Source organism: Rhopalosiphum padi, chromosome 3, assembly GCF_020882245.1.
Source record: "Rhopalosiphum padi isolate XX-2018 chromosome 3, ASM2088224v1, whole genome shotgun sequence".
In the NCBI taxonomy this organism is placed as follows: domain Eukaryota; kingdom Metazoa; phylum Arthropoda; class Insecta; order Hemiptera; family Aphididae; genus Rhopalosiphum; species Rhopalosiphum padi.
Window position 1 is genome coordinate 52533570 of NC_083599.1, and position 18580 is coordinate 52552149.

An 18580-nucleotide genomic window follows, 5' to 3' on the forward strand; every position below is an offset into this window, starting at 1 on the left:
GTTGCAAATGCAATAACAGCCCTGCCCTTATTATTAATAAGTATTAACAATTATGTAACGAAGATTTATAATATGTGGCATGATATGCGTGCACTACTAGGTCTATGTTTATTATTTTGAAATATTTTGGTGTGTGGAATTAGGTGTGCACTGTGCAGTAGCAAAATACCCTAATTTTAGGCACCGGTATTTCCAATAAAACGATAGGTACGTTGTTTCTTACAAAATATTTTTTTAACATGCATAGATTTTGTAATTAGTAATTTTTATTACGCAAAATTGTATTGAATAGCTATACATTAAGAATTAATATGACTGATTGTACAACTTATTATAATATTATGATTTATGTTACTGCAATTATATCTATGAAATGTAATTAAAATGCAGTTTAAAAAAACATAAATTTATATGGATATATTTTATAATTAAATGTATCTTTAATGTTTATTAATTACTGTAACATATGCATTGTTGCATATTTAAATCGCATTAGTATTATTATCGCGCACCCAATGCAGTTGTCGTTATCGGTTAATTACCTACTATAATATTATTTATTTGAATAGTGCATGCATATTGATGGTGCTCGAATTGGATAACCGAAAGAAAAGGCTCTTAAAAATTGAAAAAAAGTTAGCGTCCATTAAAATAATTAAACTCAGCTTAACTTAAGTTGTTGTTGGGTTGGGGACCAGTACTAGTAGGCCAGTAACGACTACTTAAGAGCGATTAAAATAATCGATTTTTGTACAATATAGATAGGTAGTTAATTAAATGATACGACTTTTGAGGACCGAGGAATAGGTAAAGATTAAATAAACTTCATTTAATCTGTATATGAATGCATAGGTAGTCTTAGTAGTGTCTATTGACCATTATTCAGTATGACTATGGTTCAACAGCTAAAATGTGAGGACTTGAGTTCATTGACTTACAATTTAAACACGCAATTATTAGTAGATAGTTATACACAGACATTTCGAAATTAACTATAGGTATTGTACCATTATAATAACATATTTATTAATCTTAATTTGCATAGTTATAGTCTATAGACTATAAGTAACAAATTAGCTTACAATACTACCTACATTACACAATTTTGGACAGTTGTATTTACCTAATTACAAAAATAAGTAATATAAAATAATTGTTATTTGTATTGAAAAATAGTAATGTCGTTTATAAATGTTTACATAATGTCATAATGGATATGATAATTGCAGCTGTATCCATAATTATTATTATCGTTACAGTATTATAAATGATTAGCAATACTTGGTTAAATACCTACTACAGAATTTTTAAATGAGTATCAAACTCATAAAATTCATTAAAACACTTGTATGATAATTGTTTTTTTTTTTTTTTTACCAATATTATTTTGTATTGACAAAGATCAGTTTTTTCCATACGACATAATTCCATTTTTTTTTATATTAAAGAAGTGCCAAACATTATGGTGAATAATATATGAATAGGATTAAAAATTTATGATTCCTTTACGACATTCTTTAATAATTCAAAAATATAGATAATTTATTATCATTTTCTTGATAAATTAATAATTGATACATTATTCAAGTAAACTATTACCTTTTTTTAAAATACCATACATAACAATTATCTGTGTAATATTACATTGTATGTGTTGTCCAAAAATTGTTAATACAATCACCACTAAACCACATATAAAAATGTCAGGTTAAAATCAACACGACTGATGGTCAAATATAATCATAGACATATTAATAGGTGGAGTGCGCATTATGTGTCCTTCATTTCCTGGCAACCTTGTAAGAAAGAGATAGTCAATACCTATGATGGGACCAAAAAATATGCTATCTTTTTCTAAAAATGTTATTAAACTTCTTGTTCTTTCTCTCACATTATTAATGGATCTAGACGGTCTTATGGTATTTTCTTCTAACCATCTTAACCTTCAGGTCTCTTTCTTTATTCTACGTAGGTCTACAAATACAACAGGAAAGAAAAAATTTAAACTCAATTATAATAAATAAGTAGTATATTTTTAAATAAAAATTGAATAATTTCATACATCACAAGTAGTTTAATTGCACAATACACCTATATTGATACTTGATGATGACTATTATTATTTTAAAGAATGATACAAAAAATAAATTTTACAAAATGTAGTTTATAAAAAGATTCCTACAATTTTGGATTTTCATTTAAATGTAATAATAAAATTAAATTGACATTATTATGAGTAATAATAATTTGTTAACAAGTAACACTGTTAAGACTAATATGGAGTATTTTAGGAAATGGTTTTAACACAAATATAAATGAGTGTAAGGATTATAAAGAAAAGATGATGTCTAAGGTATTTTTTTTTATGTGTCACTGTGAACCAGTGCTTGAATAAAGGGAAGATAGAACTCCTCTTCTTTAAAAAAATTTTATGCATACTTTTTTTAATTGTGCCTTATATAATCAATACACAACACTTAAATATTTAGGTAAGCAAAATTTTTTTTTAAACTTGTATCCCTCTTAATTTTTTCTCAATTCAAGCACTGCCGTGAACACATACAAAGTAATAAAGGATAACAATTTGATTTATCATGATTGTTTTTAAGTTCTGGAGTGCAATAATTACTTACAAATAAAGTAATAATATCATATGTTTAATTGGATTAAAATTAAATATTATGGCCAACAATATTAAATAATAATTTAATTTTACACTAATTAAAAAATATTAATAAAAAAAAGTCATGTAATACAATGTAGCTATAAATATATATTTATTTTTAATTTATGTTTGTGAAAAATATAATAAAATTGTATTTTAACATTTACCATGCTCTAATACAATAATTGGTTAAGTTTACGAATAAGTTTATCTATGAGTAATAATCATTTTACATAATTACATTTTTTTTTTTAAAAATGTTTTGGGTAATGTTCATAATTAAAGGTAAAGTTCATTATTTTGTTCATAAAAATGTAAATTAAACTGAAGCTCCAGACAAAAGTTTCTTGTCAAAGAGGAACTCACCGAGAGCTCCATGTGCTTCCAACATCTTACCAAGATTGGATATTTTACCAGCCAAGTCACGTTGACCTTCATATTGTTCAGTTAAGAAATCACCAGTCAACCAATCAACTAACTGAAAATAATCAAATAAAATTCATTTATTTAAATCTGTGAATGGGTAAGAAAAATAGGGGATTGTAGTCACTTGGCATAACAGAATTTGGTTAGTTCAATAGTAACAATTTTACAGAAAATATTTTTTTTTATTAGTAATATTATAATTATTATTATTTCAATGAATAAATCTTTCAGTTTTATTATACCTAGATATTGAATAAGCTAATGTATAGTGTATACTTAATACAAGGAAACTAACACATACCTAATTAATCACATTTATTTTTATAAAATATAAGTAGACAATGAATCAAGACATAAAATTAGTTGATAATGAATATAAGGGATACATATTTTTATTAATGAACAAAGTAAAGAAGAACATGCCAAGTTCCTTATTTTTATACATGATTAATTAGTATATAATCTAATTTAACCGTATTATTGATGTTATATTTACCTAAACTATATATTGTTTAAATATTTATTTTATCTACTTAAATAGTGAGCATTATATTATTTAATAACATAACATAAATTAATAATGACAAATTAAAGCTGCTTTAGAAATAAAGTAAACATATAAAACACATGTAGAAAAGGAAATTAATTTTAAAACTTATACCAAAAACAAACAATGTCAAATAATAGTTGTATAAAATCATTAACTGTCTTGTTAATTATGGTAATACTACATTTGGCGACAAGAACAATCTTAAATAACAAGCTTATAGCATGGCATACCAAGTAAGTTGTAATAATAATAAAAAAAATTGATAATAAAAGAAACATCAATGGCAATGGTATAATTTTAGAAACAAATGAGAAACCTAGGGCTTAGATGCTTAGAATATTAATCTTGATAATAAAATTAGCTAAATATATATATTATAATAATATTTTATTGGACCTGTTCAGTTAGCAATTAACCATAGGATCAGAAAATTGTAAATGTAACATATATTATGAATTGTCTACCACTTGTGTATGCTTTCAACGTTGTACATAATTATGAACAACTCAAACTATATTCTTAAAGATACCTGTCATCTTATCTTAGTAATTTTTCAATAATTTATAGAAAAGATAATGAAGGATAGAGTTTTCATACTTAATGATAATCTAGATAAACTAAAGTTTTGGAATTGTATTATGTATATATTAATCTACAATTAAATAATGTTTGATTTATATTAAGGGAATAGTTCAAAGATAAAATGGTATCTTTGTATTAACAGTACTTAAAAAGTGCATACTATTAGTTGAACTATTTTTAATAAGTCTTAAATTTGATATATTTATTTTTGTGATTAGCATTTCATACCTTCTTTGTTAATATAATACTTAACACATTATTGTATAATAGATAATAAATAATTAATATAGTTGAGAGTTATCATAATGAGTTAATTATTAATAATGATAACATATTAATTAATATTCAAAGTATTATACATACATACATATATATATACATTAAACTATTAGTATTATATAGTTATAACACCATTAAGACTCAAGTGATCTCAGAAACACTCAAATTGATAAAGCCATAGTGACAAATCAACAAAGAATAAATGTTGAAGTATTATTTTGATAAAAATTCTTAATTAAATATCCATTCATTCATTATTTTTTTTTAAATTATAAAAAGTCACGTAACACTGATAAAATTAAATATTACTCACATGATAGTCATTGAAATCTTGTCCCTCACGTCCAGGTTCCTCACATGTGGTGGCAATATCTCTTATCTTACGTGTAACGTGAGCTTCCAATTTTAAAGCATCCTTCAATGCACTTAAGCCATCAGCCCATGTTTCAGACAAAGGTTGCTGTAAATATATATATATAATAAAGCAACTAATAAAAGTTATATAACATAGATTATAGATATATTTACATACAGGGTCACGGATCAATTGACTGATATCTTTTGTCAAACCTCCTCTCATCAACAAATATCCAATAATTTTAATAGCATGGTCACGTTCTTCGCTGGCGCTATCAAAGAATATTTTTGCAAATCCTGGACGATTCACTGTGTCCTTAGAAAAATGTGCTCCCTAAAAATACACAATTTCAGCACATTTATGAAATAGTTTTATTTGCAATTACATAATTTGAGCTCTCTCACTGGATGTACATAATTAATTTTTTAGTGTAAACCAATAGACAATCAAAAATAATAAAATTATTTCTAATCACCATTGCAAAATATGTCATTGCTGCAGTGAGTTCTTCCTGGACTTGCTCTTTCATTTTTTTCGTACACGGGGAAACCATGGTGATCCAATCGTCTGGAATCTGGACCTGGGGCAGTTTACCTGTGAAAGGAAAAAAAAAACGATGTAGATAAGATTGTCACACACGTAAGCTAGCGATCCGCAGCGTTTTAGATTCGTCGCGAATAAACGACAACGACGATATATTATACTTACAGGTCATTTTTCCGTGAGCCTCTTGGCTGGCCACGAACAGAACGGCTGCCACACAGAGCAGCGATAGCTTGAACATGATTCTTGTACGCGGAGAAACGGTGTAGTTGAAAACTTAAAGCGCTGACTGACACTGAAACGAAAAGAGGAAAAACGAATGTAGCGACAATAACAATGATGATAATAATAAATCGTGCGCAACGGTCGGCGGGGGGGGACGGGTGATAGCGGGTCGCAGAATATATTAAGTCGAACGACGGCGGCGGCGGCGGCGGTGACAATGACGGGCAAACGATTATTATAAACCGTATATATACGTATAATATCGCGGTTTAAAATGTGTACGTTATAATAATGTGTGTGTGTGTGTTTTGTGTTCCGAGAAAATAGAAATTACGAGTCGGCTCGGCGGGAGAGAGGGGGCGGGGCGAAGAGATGCGGAAAGGAACAAAAAAATTAATAATAACAATAACAACGACGGCGAAAATCGTACGAAAAACCGATGTGGACGACTAGCTATTGCAACGTATTGCGTACACGCCGCAGTGTGTTAACTGCGTAGGGTGGTGTTTTTATTTTTGGAAAACGATGAAAGCCGTACCTGTTCCACCGGAGGAAAAATTCTTCTGTCGACGGGCACGCGAGCTGCAGCTGCTGTAGACGAACGATATGGAGTCGCGACGGGAGGTTGACACACAATGTAGGTGCACGACGGCGGGGATTAATAACGCCGTAATCGGTCGGCGGCACTCGTTATCAGCGGTCCGGCGGCGCGCTTCGGACGCCGCCGCCGATGCCGATCGCGCGCCCTCCGCCGCCGGTTTGGGGGGGTACGCCGCGGGCGACCTGCAGCAGCTGCTGCGGCCCGTCCTTCCCGCGCCACGGTCACCGCCCCCCCACGACGCAGCCGAACCGCGGCACACGGTCGCACACCGAACACCCCTCCTCGGCGCCGCCGGCCCGCGGCGGTGCCGTCCTACCGACAAAAACACCGAACACCGCGAACCGCCGCCGCCGCCGAGTACTCGTTATCCTTTCCTATTTGTTTTGTTCCCGTCGTCGTCGTCGTTGTCGTCGTTTTTTTTTGTTTGCTCCGTTGAATTAATCAGCTGACCTGCGCAGGACACGATATTCTGCTCTGCGATAATACTACTCGTCCACTGTTAGAACATTATTATACATATATATATATATATATATATAGTGCACTGTCGATATATTATAATATTATTATCGGTCGTTGTATTATTCTCTCCGTAGTGCGTTTTATCTAATATATTTTACGGCGCCGATTATTTTTGTCGTTCTATTGTGCATCGACGGCCGTCCGGCGTACAGCGCTCGCTTTGTATTCGCCCGCCGTTGTTTACCGCGTCCCGTCGTCCCCCCGCGCGCCGTCCCGATTTCTTTCTCGACGTCACCGCTTGAATCGCTTCGAGTGCATTTATTTCGTGTCCGCCGCCGCCGACCAGTCCATTACGTCGCCCGCGCTCACCTGCACGTCTGTTTCCGCGTCCGTCAGCCATCATCGTTACAAGTGCACAGCGTGAGTATGATTTATGATCCTTTTTTTTTCATTTTTTTTGTGTCGAACACCACCGTCGACATTTTTTTTTTAAGTCTATTATACATATGTAATACTGACTATTATTGTTATTATTACGATCTGTGGCTATGTTTTTGTCAATCCTTTGCTACCGTCGTGCGTAGTAGAATACGACTACCCCCGTGTACAAATCACACAGTTCTACGACACCCTAATATCATTGCTATTACCACTTGCCCGGCATCACAATAATAGTTACAGACAAAAGTATTTCGCATCGTAATACGCTCCAATTCCGTGTCACAATAATGCACCTATTATTGGTGTGGCGCAATCGCGTTTTGGTTATTGACGATGAACAGCCACTATTGTAATACAATTATTAATATTATTAATATTTTTATCGTTATTATGACTATATGCGATATACTATAACGTCACGTACGTGTTATTGGTGCCAATGTGTTGTTGACTGTCGGTTTCTTTTGTCTCGTATTTTTATCTTATGTAATTATTAACTGTTAATTAATATAAACAGTCTTTTTAATATATTCATTATTCACACTTTATATAAAGAAAAAACATGATTTTATTTTTCAAAATCGTACAAAGTAGGTACCTGTTAATCTTATTTGTAAGTGAATAGTTGTATAAGATTAAAATACTAGACAAGAAAAACCAATAGACAAAAACATAATAATATGATCTTGTATTGCAACTTCTATTAAATGTAAAACACCTAATATTTTGAATGTCTTAAAACTGAGAAAGGAGATTATAGTGAGTGATAGTAGTGTTGAACATAAAAATATAAATGTCTACATAATTATTAAAATTATGATTGCCAATTATTGACATTTTATTGGTTTTTTAACAACAAGTTAATCATTAATTAATGCTCTAGTGACATGTTAATCAATATCAGTTTACTGTTGTAGGTTTTAGATAGGTAATTTTTTGAATCAAATGTTTTGTTTGATAGATAGTAGAGATAGGTACTACAATTTATTTTTTAATTTAAATTAATCATAATATAATATAATACATACTGAATTGTACATCATTATTTAACTAAAGTATTATTCATTTAAACTGTTTTATGACATTGTATATATTCATATTATATTTACTAAGAATCTACATTTGGGCAGATAGGTATTATTGAGAATATTGAATAATTAAAAAAAGTTTATCAAATGAATGGTACACTTAAAATATTGCATTGTTTGTATCTATATTAATATAGATATATATTAATAATATATCTCAATATTAAAGAATGAAAATCATTTTCATATTTTATAAATTAAATGCTGAATTATAAATACCTTATTAGTTAATAAATAAACAAAATTAAACCACTTTTTTAATACTTATTAGATACCTATTCTGTCATTTTAAGCAAGTGCCATAAAACCAATATATTAGTTTAAGAAAAATGCAGTTTTGTATTTTTCATTTTATTGTACCTTTATAATATTATCTATTAGTGTATTTGATTTAGTATAAAACATATCCATCTTTTTAGTTTTTTTTTTACAAGGACTAATAATGAGTCAACGAATGCAATGGAATAATAATTTAGTAGTAATAAGTATTATTCTTCTATTATATGAATAAAAGTTACTTTTATGTATTACTTAGCAATATAAGCTATTTAACATGTTAGATAATGACACCGTAACTCGGCTAGATATAGAAGTGTTATACGCTGTATCTATAAACATATAGTTTAAGACGTTCATATTTAGTATTTATAATTCTTTTTGATACCTACTGCGTTTTCAAAGAAAAATACCTTATATTTTAATGTAATTTCAGAGGTTTTTACTCTACAAATATTGTGTAAAATAGATAAACCAACCTATAAATCATTTATAAATTGTTTTCAAGTTATGGCACTTTTCCTTAGCAGGACAGTGTATTGTTAAGATATTTTTGTTGACTTAAAAAAGTTTTAAGGAGTTAATAATTTAAAAGTTGGTGCATACTCGTGTTATAAGATATAAGATATTTTGACAATCAGACCTCAAAATGTAATACTTTTTATTTTTATGATGTCTTTTTCATCTTAATCTGAACGATATATTTTGAAATTACTATCTTAGTACAGTTTTGTCATATTATATAAGTAAGAACTAAAACAGTAATTAATGCTGTTGTAGTGCCCTTTACATTTTTATACATAACATGTTTAATATAGATTTTATAGTTTTATGTACATTGTACATTATTAATTTATTTTATTTTTATATCTAAACTAATACATAATAATTAGTTTAAGTAGTGCTCATTCACATATTATAATTTAAATATAATCTTAATGCTGATAATAATAAAATTTAAAAAACTATGAAATGCTAGTATAAGTAGATTTAATGACAATAAGATGTTATGTGTTTAATGATAAACACTCAAGTGGACAATATTATTGTCTAATCATAACTTGCATAATAATAGGTAATATGATTTATGCTTATAGTTATTTATTATCTTTAGGTAGTTTACTTAATCATAAGTATTTGTACGTGCTAATTGTGTAGTGGTTAGGTTTAAATTGCATGCCTTGGTTCAAGTATACTTACATTATGTGTGTAAAGTAAACTGCATACACAGTTTAAATTGAGGCTGTAAAATAAATTACATTTGATTAAAATATAGGCAAAAGTTAGGTTAACAAATTTTTTTATTTAGAAATTTTTTCTTTATTCTACACTTTAAATTTTTAAATCAAAAGAAAGAAACATAATTGTTATTCGCATTATCACTTTAATTTGTTATAATAAATTGGTACATGGTTATATTACTCAGAAGCCATTAATTATAATGACATAATTAAAGAAACATATGTATGCATTTATAATCCTCTATTATTATTATTAAAACAAATATAATAATTGAGGATCTAACTTCGGCATATAGTTGTTAATTTTATGGTCGAGTTTATTTCTATAGCTATTTTTGAATAAATAATGGTCATGTTTTATCATTTGAATACATTTTTTATATGCTTTTTATAAAAATTTACCATAACTAAAAAGAAAACAATTAAATATATATTATTTTGATTTGTCATATTATTCATATTATGTATTATGTTTCTACCTATATAGATATATCTAGTTTTTACTAAACAATTGCAATGGTGGCTACACGATAGTCCTATATACATAGGTCATTTTATTTATGACTTGTTTCAAACAATCGAAACAACACTAACTTATATGAATTTAAATAATATAAATACATATTTATCTAAAATTGTGTTAAAAATAATTATTAAAGGGGTTGAAGCCCATAAAAAAACATGTAAAACGACCAAAATGTCAGAAAAAAGTGTGGAATTTGTATTTGATGGATTTTCATTTAGAAAACAGATTTGAATTTGTTGTATTTATGTCTTCAAATGAAGGAAGTTCATGGTTTTTTTTTTTAATGATTAATTTGAGTAAAATTTCTTTGACTGAACCCTAAAAGACTAGATGACAAATTGAAATCTGTTTTCAAAAATAAAATCCATTAATCCTAAGCTTTGTAATTTTGTCTGGCTTATTGGTCTTTTAGACACTTAAACAAGTTGTGTCAATTTAATATCAAATTAATCTTAGACCTTATTACTCGTACCACCACTCACCAGTGACATTGACACATTGTGTATTTCATATTTATTATATATATTATATTAGGAATAAATATTTACTTGGTATATTATTATTATTCAACTGCAATGATAATTGCAACTGGTGCAAGTACACCTATTAATGAATATTTATGATAGATATTTAGAAAAATAATAATATACTTTTTTCGGACAAATTGTCATACAGCACAGTTTATTTTGATTATTATTGTAATTCAAGAATTTAAATTTTGTAAAAAAATTTGACAACAAATTACTTATAATTTAATTATCATACATTAAATGGCCAAAATGTACATGTAATGTGAAATGCCTAAACACTATTATAATATGTTCTACTACAGCCCCCTTGAGGCATTTTTGAAGTTTTGTAATATTATTAGTTTATTAATTGTTCTATTATTTATTTATTTTTAAAAACATTTTTCTTATATTAAAGACATTTAAATGGGCGCTTTACTATAATAATTAATTAGTTGAGACTAATAAATACTAATATAAGTTATACTATAGTTTAATTAATTTTTTTTTTATATAATTTTCAGTATCAAGATGAGTATTAAATTGTTTGCAATTTGTGTAACCACTGTCCTCTGTGTAGGATATGTTACTGGTGAATATTGTTATAATGATGTCGTTGGTGCATGCAGCCCAGTTGGTTTGTTTCATTGTTTCTCTTATGTAATCTACTGTATTTGTTTTTCATATTTAATGTTGTATGCTTATTATAGGAGGAGAAGTTCAAAACTGTAATTCAAGATATGGAGCTTTCAAAGGTGATGAATTATTGGCAAATGTACAAGGCTATGCAAACACACATATTTTGCGTAGTTTTCAATTTTTGTTAATGGTAAATATTTATTATTGTTTATTTTGTTATTTTATTAATTTTAAATTTAATAATGTTATGGTACTTTCCTGTTATACGAAACTACGGCTATTTTCGCGACTACCTCCCAAGACTACCTCCGTTATAAAATACTACCGCGGTTGTTTTGTGAAACACCACAATCCCGTTTACATTTACGAATTATATATAAAAAAAAAAAATGTAATAATATTAGTGTCGTATAATCATTTTAGATGTTTCTACATCAAAAAACTTTTGTATCATAAATTGTTCTCTATTTTGAATACCGATGTGTTAAAATGGCTGTAACATAAATTTTGAATTGCCCTGTATAAATATATAATAATATAATATTAATATAACAATTGTGAATTGCTACGCTAGAACGCAGTGCGTGGATATCGTACAGCTAATTGTGGTAGTCGCGATAAAGAAGGTAGTCTTGGGTGGTAGTCGCGAAAACCATTTTAGTAGTCTTAAATAACAGGATTATGATGTCAAAAATCATGGTAGTCTCGTATAAATTGGAAAGTACCAATGTTATATTTATCTTCTTAATAAGCAACACAAATAAAACAAATAAGATAGTTATCTTATATTTAATAATATCAGTGGCGCGAGGTGTATTTTGAAGCTTAGTAAACACCAATTTTACTACACCAAAATTACTTACTTTGTTATATGTTTGTTTCTTTTAGTCTTCTCATTTTGGTAACTTTGAAAAGAACCGTGGTGGTTTCGAAAAGCTTTATAAACAATTGTCTGACAATACATGGGAAAAAGCCATTGATCTCGTGAAGTTTATTGGTAAACGAGGAGGTCACATGAACTTCCGTGCACGTAAAGACGAAAAGAACGAAAAAGTAAATTGAAATTTTTTGAATATAAAATTTAACAATTAGTATAGTTAGTGTTTGAAGTATGAAATATTTCACTATATGCTGAAAAATTTCACAAAAACGTGAAACATTGAAATTTTTTCTATAAATATTAATGGTGGTTGTTTATCAACTATTAATTATATGATCTAAAAGTTTTAGGTAAAATCATTGAAATGAGTACCGTGGTTGATATATTTATACTATATTGGGTCTTATTTTCGACTATTTATAGTATTATAGCGAAACTTGGTTTTTTCCTAGGAAATGACTTATTGTCGACGACGTTGACAAACAATGTATCATGTATGATGGTAGTATTATTAAGACAAACATAAGTGTAATATTTGTATTATACTGTTATTGACGGTTAATGCTTTATTATCGTAATCTAAACGTTGTAATCTAGGTATACGTTTATAATTATGTATAACAAGTAAATATACACGGACACACGGTTTATTATTATAAAATTATAACTATTATGATGTAGTGTATAGTAGGTATATATTAGTGTAGGTATACAAACTTAATATTTAGATACTGATTTATCATAAATTATAATATCAATCATTATTAGTCATTAGTTTACCAACGTTTATCCAGTGCTCATATTTCACAATTTTAAATTTCATGAAATTTTCAAACACTAAGTATAGCTATTATTTATAAATATTGAGTTAATGAGTTAATATATATATTCTTTATTCCAATAGCAAATTGATTTTGAAATGTATGAATTGGGAAGTATGGCAAGAGCTTTGGATATGCAAAAAGGTTTGGCCGAAGAAGCACATTTCATTCATGCTGAAGTCACACGTAGAAAGGAACACGATCCCGAGGTAAGGATTATTATTTTTAAATTCATTTAAATAAAATAATTTTTTGAATAAAAATTGAATTTATGTATGTTATTTTATCATAGGTTGCATCATATTTGGAGAATAACTTCGTACATCAACATTCTGATATCATAAGAAAATTATCTGGTCACACTAATGATTTGAAGCAATTGATTGCCAATCAACCCGATCCAAGCTTGTCCCTTTATCTCTTTGATGAATACTTACAGAAATCATTATAAGATAATTACATATAATTTTGTATGCCATTTATTATTCAACAACACTTTATCATTAAACTTTTAATCCCAATATTATTTTGAACAAAAAAAAATTATAATATATAATTTTAGTATTTAAGGAAAGTATTTATAATCTTTATTATTATTTATTATATCATAAACATATGTGAGTTGTCATTTTTTGACAGCTTAATTAATTATTATATGATTGAACACAATTAATTTTTACTATTTTGTTTATTCATGTACAACTCACTTTGTAATATTAAAAATATTAAATACTGCATATATATTGAACTTTTTAGGGTTAAAAAACAACTTTTTTGGAGATGTTATATTTTACAGTTTGTAACTTGTCTAGAATACAAGAATACATTATTTGACATTTTGTTTACTTAAATAAAAAAATATTTTATAACCTTTAAATTATTTTGTAAGTGTACCTAAAAAACATGATTAATATACCTACATTTTTCAGCAATCAAACTTAAAATGTATAAAAACATTAAATTCGGTTCTTGACCAAAATAATTACACGCGTAATGCCTTATTAGTGTATTATTTTTCAACAAATCTCGGGAAAAATGTATCCAAAAAACATTTTATTATATAATTATAATTATTTAAATTATAGTCATTTTAACACGTCGAGTGCCACGTAAATTTAGCGCGCGTAATCGGTCCCACAATGACGTCGTCCTACAGGGCAATGTGGTGGTTATTTCGCTACAAATATACATATAACATATATCTGCTTGTTATTATTATTTAGTGCCTGAATGATTAATATCCAATAATAAAATTTACATATATCTTTACCAGTTATACCTGTAGCCATGAATAATATATATACGAATTAATACGAAATAATATTATGATAGAAGTTCCTTGTATTATTTTCGTTTAATTAAAAGTAAAATAATAACATTTATAGCTATATACAACTGGATATTATAAGAATAATGTTTAGATATAATAACTTAAGCTATACATACGAACAATCACCGCGGCGTTGTCGTCGCTAACGATTATTTTCTGGGAAAAATAAACGAAAATTTAATCCGAATACTGTTTAAAAGTAGATATTTCACTGAATAACCACGTATAAAAACAGAAGAATTGCTTTTATAACCGAGTAAATTATAAGACCATAAAGATGCTTATACAAATTGTCGACCGTGGTACTCAACGTGTTAAAATGTGTATTATTTTGCTCACTAAGTACATTATTAAAAACTAAAATGATCGTAATTAATCATAATTTTATTACCGAATAATCGTAAAAAAACCAACATACAAACAGATAATATTCTAACCATCAAGTTTTATTATGGGTCGATTAACTCTAATTTTTAAACTAACGGAGACAGACGTGATCTGGTGAGCATAAATTTGCCATGTTGTGCACTTTTAAGACATAGTAAGTTTGTGTTTACCAGTTTCAATAGTGTGCTTTTAGTTTTGATATTAGAGTGAATTGACCTTATTAAACTTTTAGGTAAGAACAATATCTGTGTTAGGTTTTTACGATATTTTAATTTGTAAGTGAGTTCTGACTGTTCTGAGTATGAAAAATATTTGAAGCTCATAATTCGCTTAATAATATGTTCTTAAAAGAATATGTTAGCTTTAATACTAGAGTAAATTTACCTATCATCAAATTTAAAGGTAAGAGTATTACCCAGACAATATCATATGCTTTTATTGATATTATCATTTTAAAGTGAGTTATGAACGTTTTAAAGTTGTAATATTTTACATAGCTATAACTCACTTTAAAGCGATAATATCAATAAAAGCATATGAAATTGTCTAGATAATTTTATCTTACCCTCAAATTTGATGATAGGTAAATTTACTCATTAAAGCTAACATCACAATAAAATGTGTTCTGCTGAACGCAAATTTGCTACGATGTACTTTAGTAAGACAGAAACAACACGTGTGGGTATAACGTCCTCTTAAGTATTTATATTAAATTAACGAACACTATATTGGGTTCAGCGCCTCACGCAGAATCAAATTAGGATCGGTAAAAATATGTGTACATCGTGCAGAGAGGTTTTAGCTCCGCTCCCGCGCTGAAACGTACTATGATCGGGAAATACGTTGCCAAACAACAATCACATATGTATTATTTAATTATTTTTGATGTTATACATTTATAACATAGACATCTGTGCTGGCAGTACCATTGAACCACGGTCTTAGAATATGAACTAATTTGAATTGAACTAATAATTAACTATATGATACAATATCATATTCCTAGTTCAACGGCCAGTACACGATCCGAAATAATGGAGAAATGTTTTATTTTTTGTTATCTTCTTCGATAAGCCTACCTTTTGGCACAGAGTTCTATATAGTATTATATAGAAGTCTGTGCCTTTTGGCGACCATCTGAGAAATTAAAATCTAAAATTTTATTTTCCACGCTATCAAAAATTCGTAAAACCTAGACACAGGTCACATGCCCGGCTCCAATAGGTATGTCACACGTCTGGGGCGGCATTTAAAATTAAATATATATATATAATATATATTTTATTATATGTGGTGTATTAAAAAATATTGTTTGTTATAATTTTTATCAAACGACACTTTGAACTTGTAAATAATGTTAATGTCCTTGAGGTTGTGTACCAATAATTAATATCTAGTGTAATTGTAAAATAAATTGTTGAAAATAGTGATGAAATAGACTAAATAGAGACGATAGTACGATAGTCAGTTTACTGTTAAGCAGCATTATGTTTGAGATCTAAAAATAAAAAACCATTGTGTTATGTCAAAGTGACGTAGTGTTCTATGCTAATGTCTAGACAAATATCCTTAGCCGTCTGCTGATAATACCAATTGACGATTATTATATCGATAATATAATTATAAGTTTTATTTATACTGTCTCGTCAATTTTCAGATAGAATATTTCTAAATTAGGTGCTCTCACTGCTTACACTGCTTACAGGTATCTAATTATGATGATAATATATTCTTTTGAATTGTACAATAATACACTTACTTAATTTGTTTCTATTATTTCCTGTGCATAAATGCACCATGACACGGGAGTACGGGACCACCACATTGTCTAGACAGGTACTTATATGATGAGCAATAGGCTAAAGCTTATAATTAAGTATATTATATATTATGTTGCGACGAGGCGGTTTTCAGTTTATTGTGCATACGCAGAGTAAAAAAATCTACAACTGATTCTTAATAGTTAAGCAGACCTATGCATCTATACCTATCATAATATGTATTTATTTTTTCACACAAAATTATTTTATAAAAATAGGTGTATAATAAAGATGGAAAGTACTAAGTAGGTCACTATAATGGATATGTTAAATTTGAATGCAATGACAGGTATACAGGTATTCATTGTATACGAAAAACTATTCTGAACGTAGATGATTTGTCAGTCTAGGATAATTAGTAGGATATATTATATTATTACCTATATTTAAATTGTAATATATCGTTATTTTACTCGATTTCGTAAAAAAATAAATTTCATACGCTCATAATTTTTTTTATATTGACGCTGGAGTTTTTTTTTTACAGTTATTTGAAGAAACAATTATGGAGAACCTTGTGTTGGGTTTTTTAGCCTTAGATATAAATTACAAAATATTATGAATTTTCAACTTCAAAATTCCTTGCAAACTAGCGATTTTGACATATTTTGTAAACATTTGAACTTTTAATGCTTATAAACAAAAATCGTGACCAACGATTTTTGATTTTTTTTTTACTACAATAAGAACAACTTATAATAAACCATGTATTAAATTTTAAAAGTTTTTTGGAAAGTTAAATTTTTTTTATCGGCATTTCAAGAAAAACAATTTAGAAAAATCGAAAATTTCAATGGTCTATAAATAGTTTAAAAAAAATTCTAAATATTTTGAAAATTAAACGTATATAGATAACGCTAATATAAACATTTGGTGAAAATTTCAAGTATTTCTAATGATTCGTTTTTGAGTTTGAGCAAAATCAAAAAATCGGTTTTGTCGTAAAGTACGGTTATGCGTAAAAATTCCCGTTTTTTCGTTACTTTTCAGAGCTTCCAATGTACCAAGTACCAACTAGATTCGATTTACTTTTCAAAGAGAGGCTGAAGTCAAATATCAAAGCACTATAACTACTCCAAAACGTGATGACACACAAAAATAAAAAAAACACATCACTCCTTTCAGAATCTAAAAAATCTCATAAATGTGGAGAAAAAATAAAAGCTATACAATTAACACGATAAAACATTGGACAATATTATGAAGCTGATTGGCTGAACGTATCATTATCATTATATAATTGTATATAAATATTGTGATCATATGTTTTGGATATTTTTTTAATTGATATATGAACAACTTATATTTAAGTATTTTTTTTTACTTATTATTATAAATGGAGCTTAGTTGTGTTACATATAAGTATTATATAATTACACAAAGTTGTTGTTGTTCACAGATGATTAAGTAATTAGGTAATAGCAAAATTAATAAACATCATGTAAGAAAAATATAAAAGAAAAATACAAATAATTACTATGCTGTACATCTACATAATAATATACAGGTAAATCAATAGTGCTAAATCTACAATCTTCTGGTTTGTCGAGCTTGTATTATATTATAGTTATGATTTTTGACTGAGCTATCAGCTATGCATTTTTATCGGTATTTATAGGAAAAAATTGAAAATGTTGAAAATATCTTTAATTAAGTGCTTTAACTAGGTATAGCTCAAAGAATGAGGGTATCTTTAGTAAGTTTAAAAATAAGAGTAAAATATTTGCGTTCTGCTTCTCTATTTTGATAAAATTCATGTACCATGTCTTTTGAACATTTCAAATATTGTATCTATTGATTTGCTTCATTTTTATCTTGAAAATTGACTCCACCAAAGTCGTAAAAATTGGAAAATCATTTGCAACGTTAATTGCATGCGTGTGGGACACAGTCTTACAGATCTACTTGAATCACCAATAAGGCAATAATTA

At 28.1% G+C, this 18580-nt stretch overlaps 2 protein-coding genes across 3 annotated transcripts; one reads left to right on the forward strand and one right to left on the reverse strand.

The window, feature by feature from the left end:
- Positions 1-2636: 2636 nt before the first annotated feature.
- On the reverse strand, positions 2637-6328 carry LOC132923884 (ferritin heavy chain). 2 transcript variants are annotated; one of them, XM_060987870.1, is made up of 6 exons: positions 6167-6328; positions 5569-5698; positions 5336-5454; positions 5035-5193; positions 4816-4962; positions 2637-3143 (listed from the first exon to the last, which is right to left on the reverse strand). In XM_060987870.1, exons 2-6 carry the CDS (start codon positions 5642-5644, stop codon positions 2985-2987), a joined length of 660 nt encoding a protein of 219 aa, XP_060843853.1. In that variant the 5' UTR covers positions 5645-5698; positions 6167-6328; the 3' UTR covers positions 2637-2984. The 2 variants fall into 2 exon arrangements, with proteins under 2 accessions (XP_060843853.1, XP_060843852.1); XM_060987869.1 differs by having other exon boundaries at positions 4816-5193.
- A 368-nt stretch (positions 6329-6696) lies between these two features.
- LOC132923885 (uncharacterized) lies at positions 6697-13989 on the forward strand. Its single transcript, XM_060987871.1, has 6 exons — positions 6697-7111; positions 11297-11409; positions 11483-11601; positions 12300-12464; positions 13196-13321; positions 13405-13989. Exons 2-6 carry the CDS (start codon positions 11304-11306, stop codon positions 13561-13563), a joined length of 675 nt encoding a protein of 224 aa, XP_060843854.1. The 5' UTR covers positions 6697-7111; positions 11297-11303; the 3' UTR covers positions 13564-13989.
- The last annotated feature ends 4591 nt before the right edge of the window (positions 13990-18580 follow it).

Bases quoted from the DNA above. Each gene is read 5' to 3' on its own strand.
- LOC132923884 (XM_060987869.1), bottom strand. From the start codon at position 5,644: ATGTTCAAGCTATCGCTGCTCTGTGTGGCAGCCGTTCTGTTCGTGGCC. The intron at 5,455-5,568 runs GTAAGTATAATA...TTCCTTTCACAG, and splicing joins GGCTCACGGAAAAATGACCT to GTAAACTGCCCCAGGTCCAG. The intron at 3,144-4,815 runs GTGAGTAATATT...GATTATTTTCAG, and splicing joins AAGATTTCAATGACTATCAT to TTAGTTGATTGGTTGACTGG.
- LOC132923885 (XM_060987871.1), top strand. From the start codon at position 11,304: ATGAGTATTAAATTGTTTGCAATTTGTGTAACCACTGTCCTCTGTGTA. The intron at 11,602-12,299 runs GTAAATATTTAT...TGTTTCTTTTAG, and splicing joins GTTTTCAATTTTTGTTAATG to TCTTCTCATTTTGGTAACTT. The intron at 13,322-13,404 runs GTAAGGATTATT...ATTTTATCATAG, and splicing joins GAAAGGAACACGATCCCGAG to GTTGCATCATATTTGGAGAA.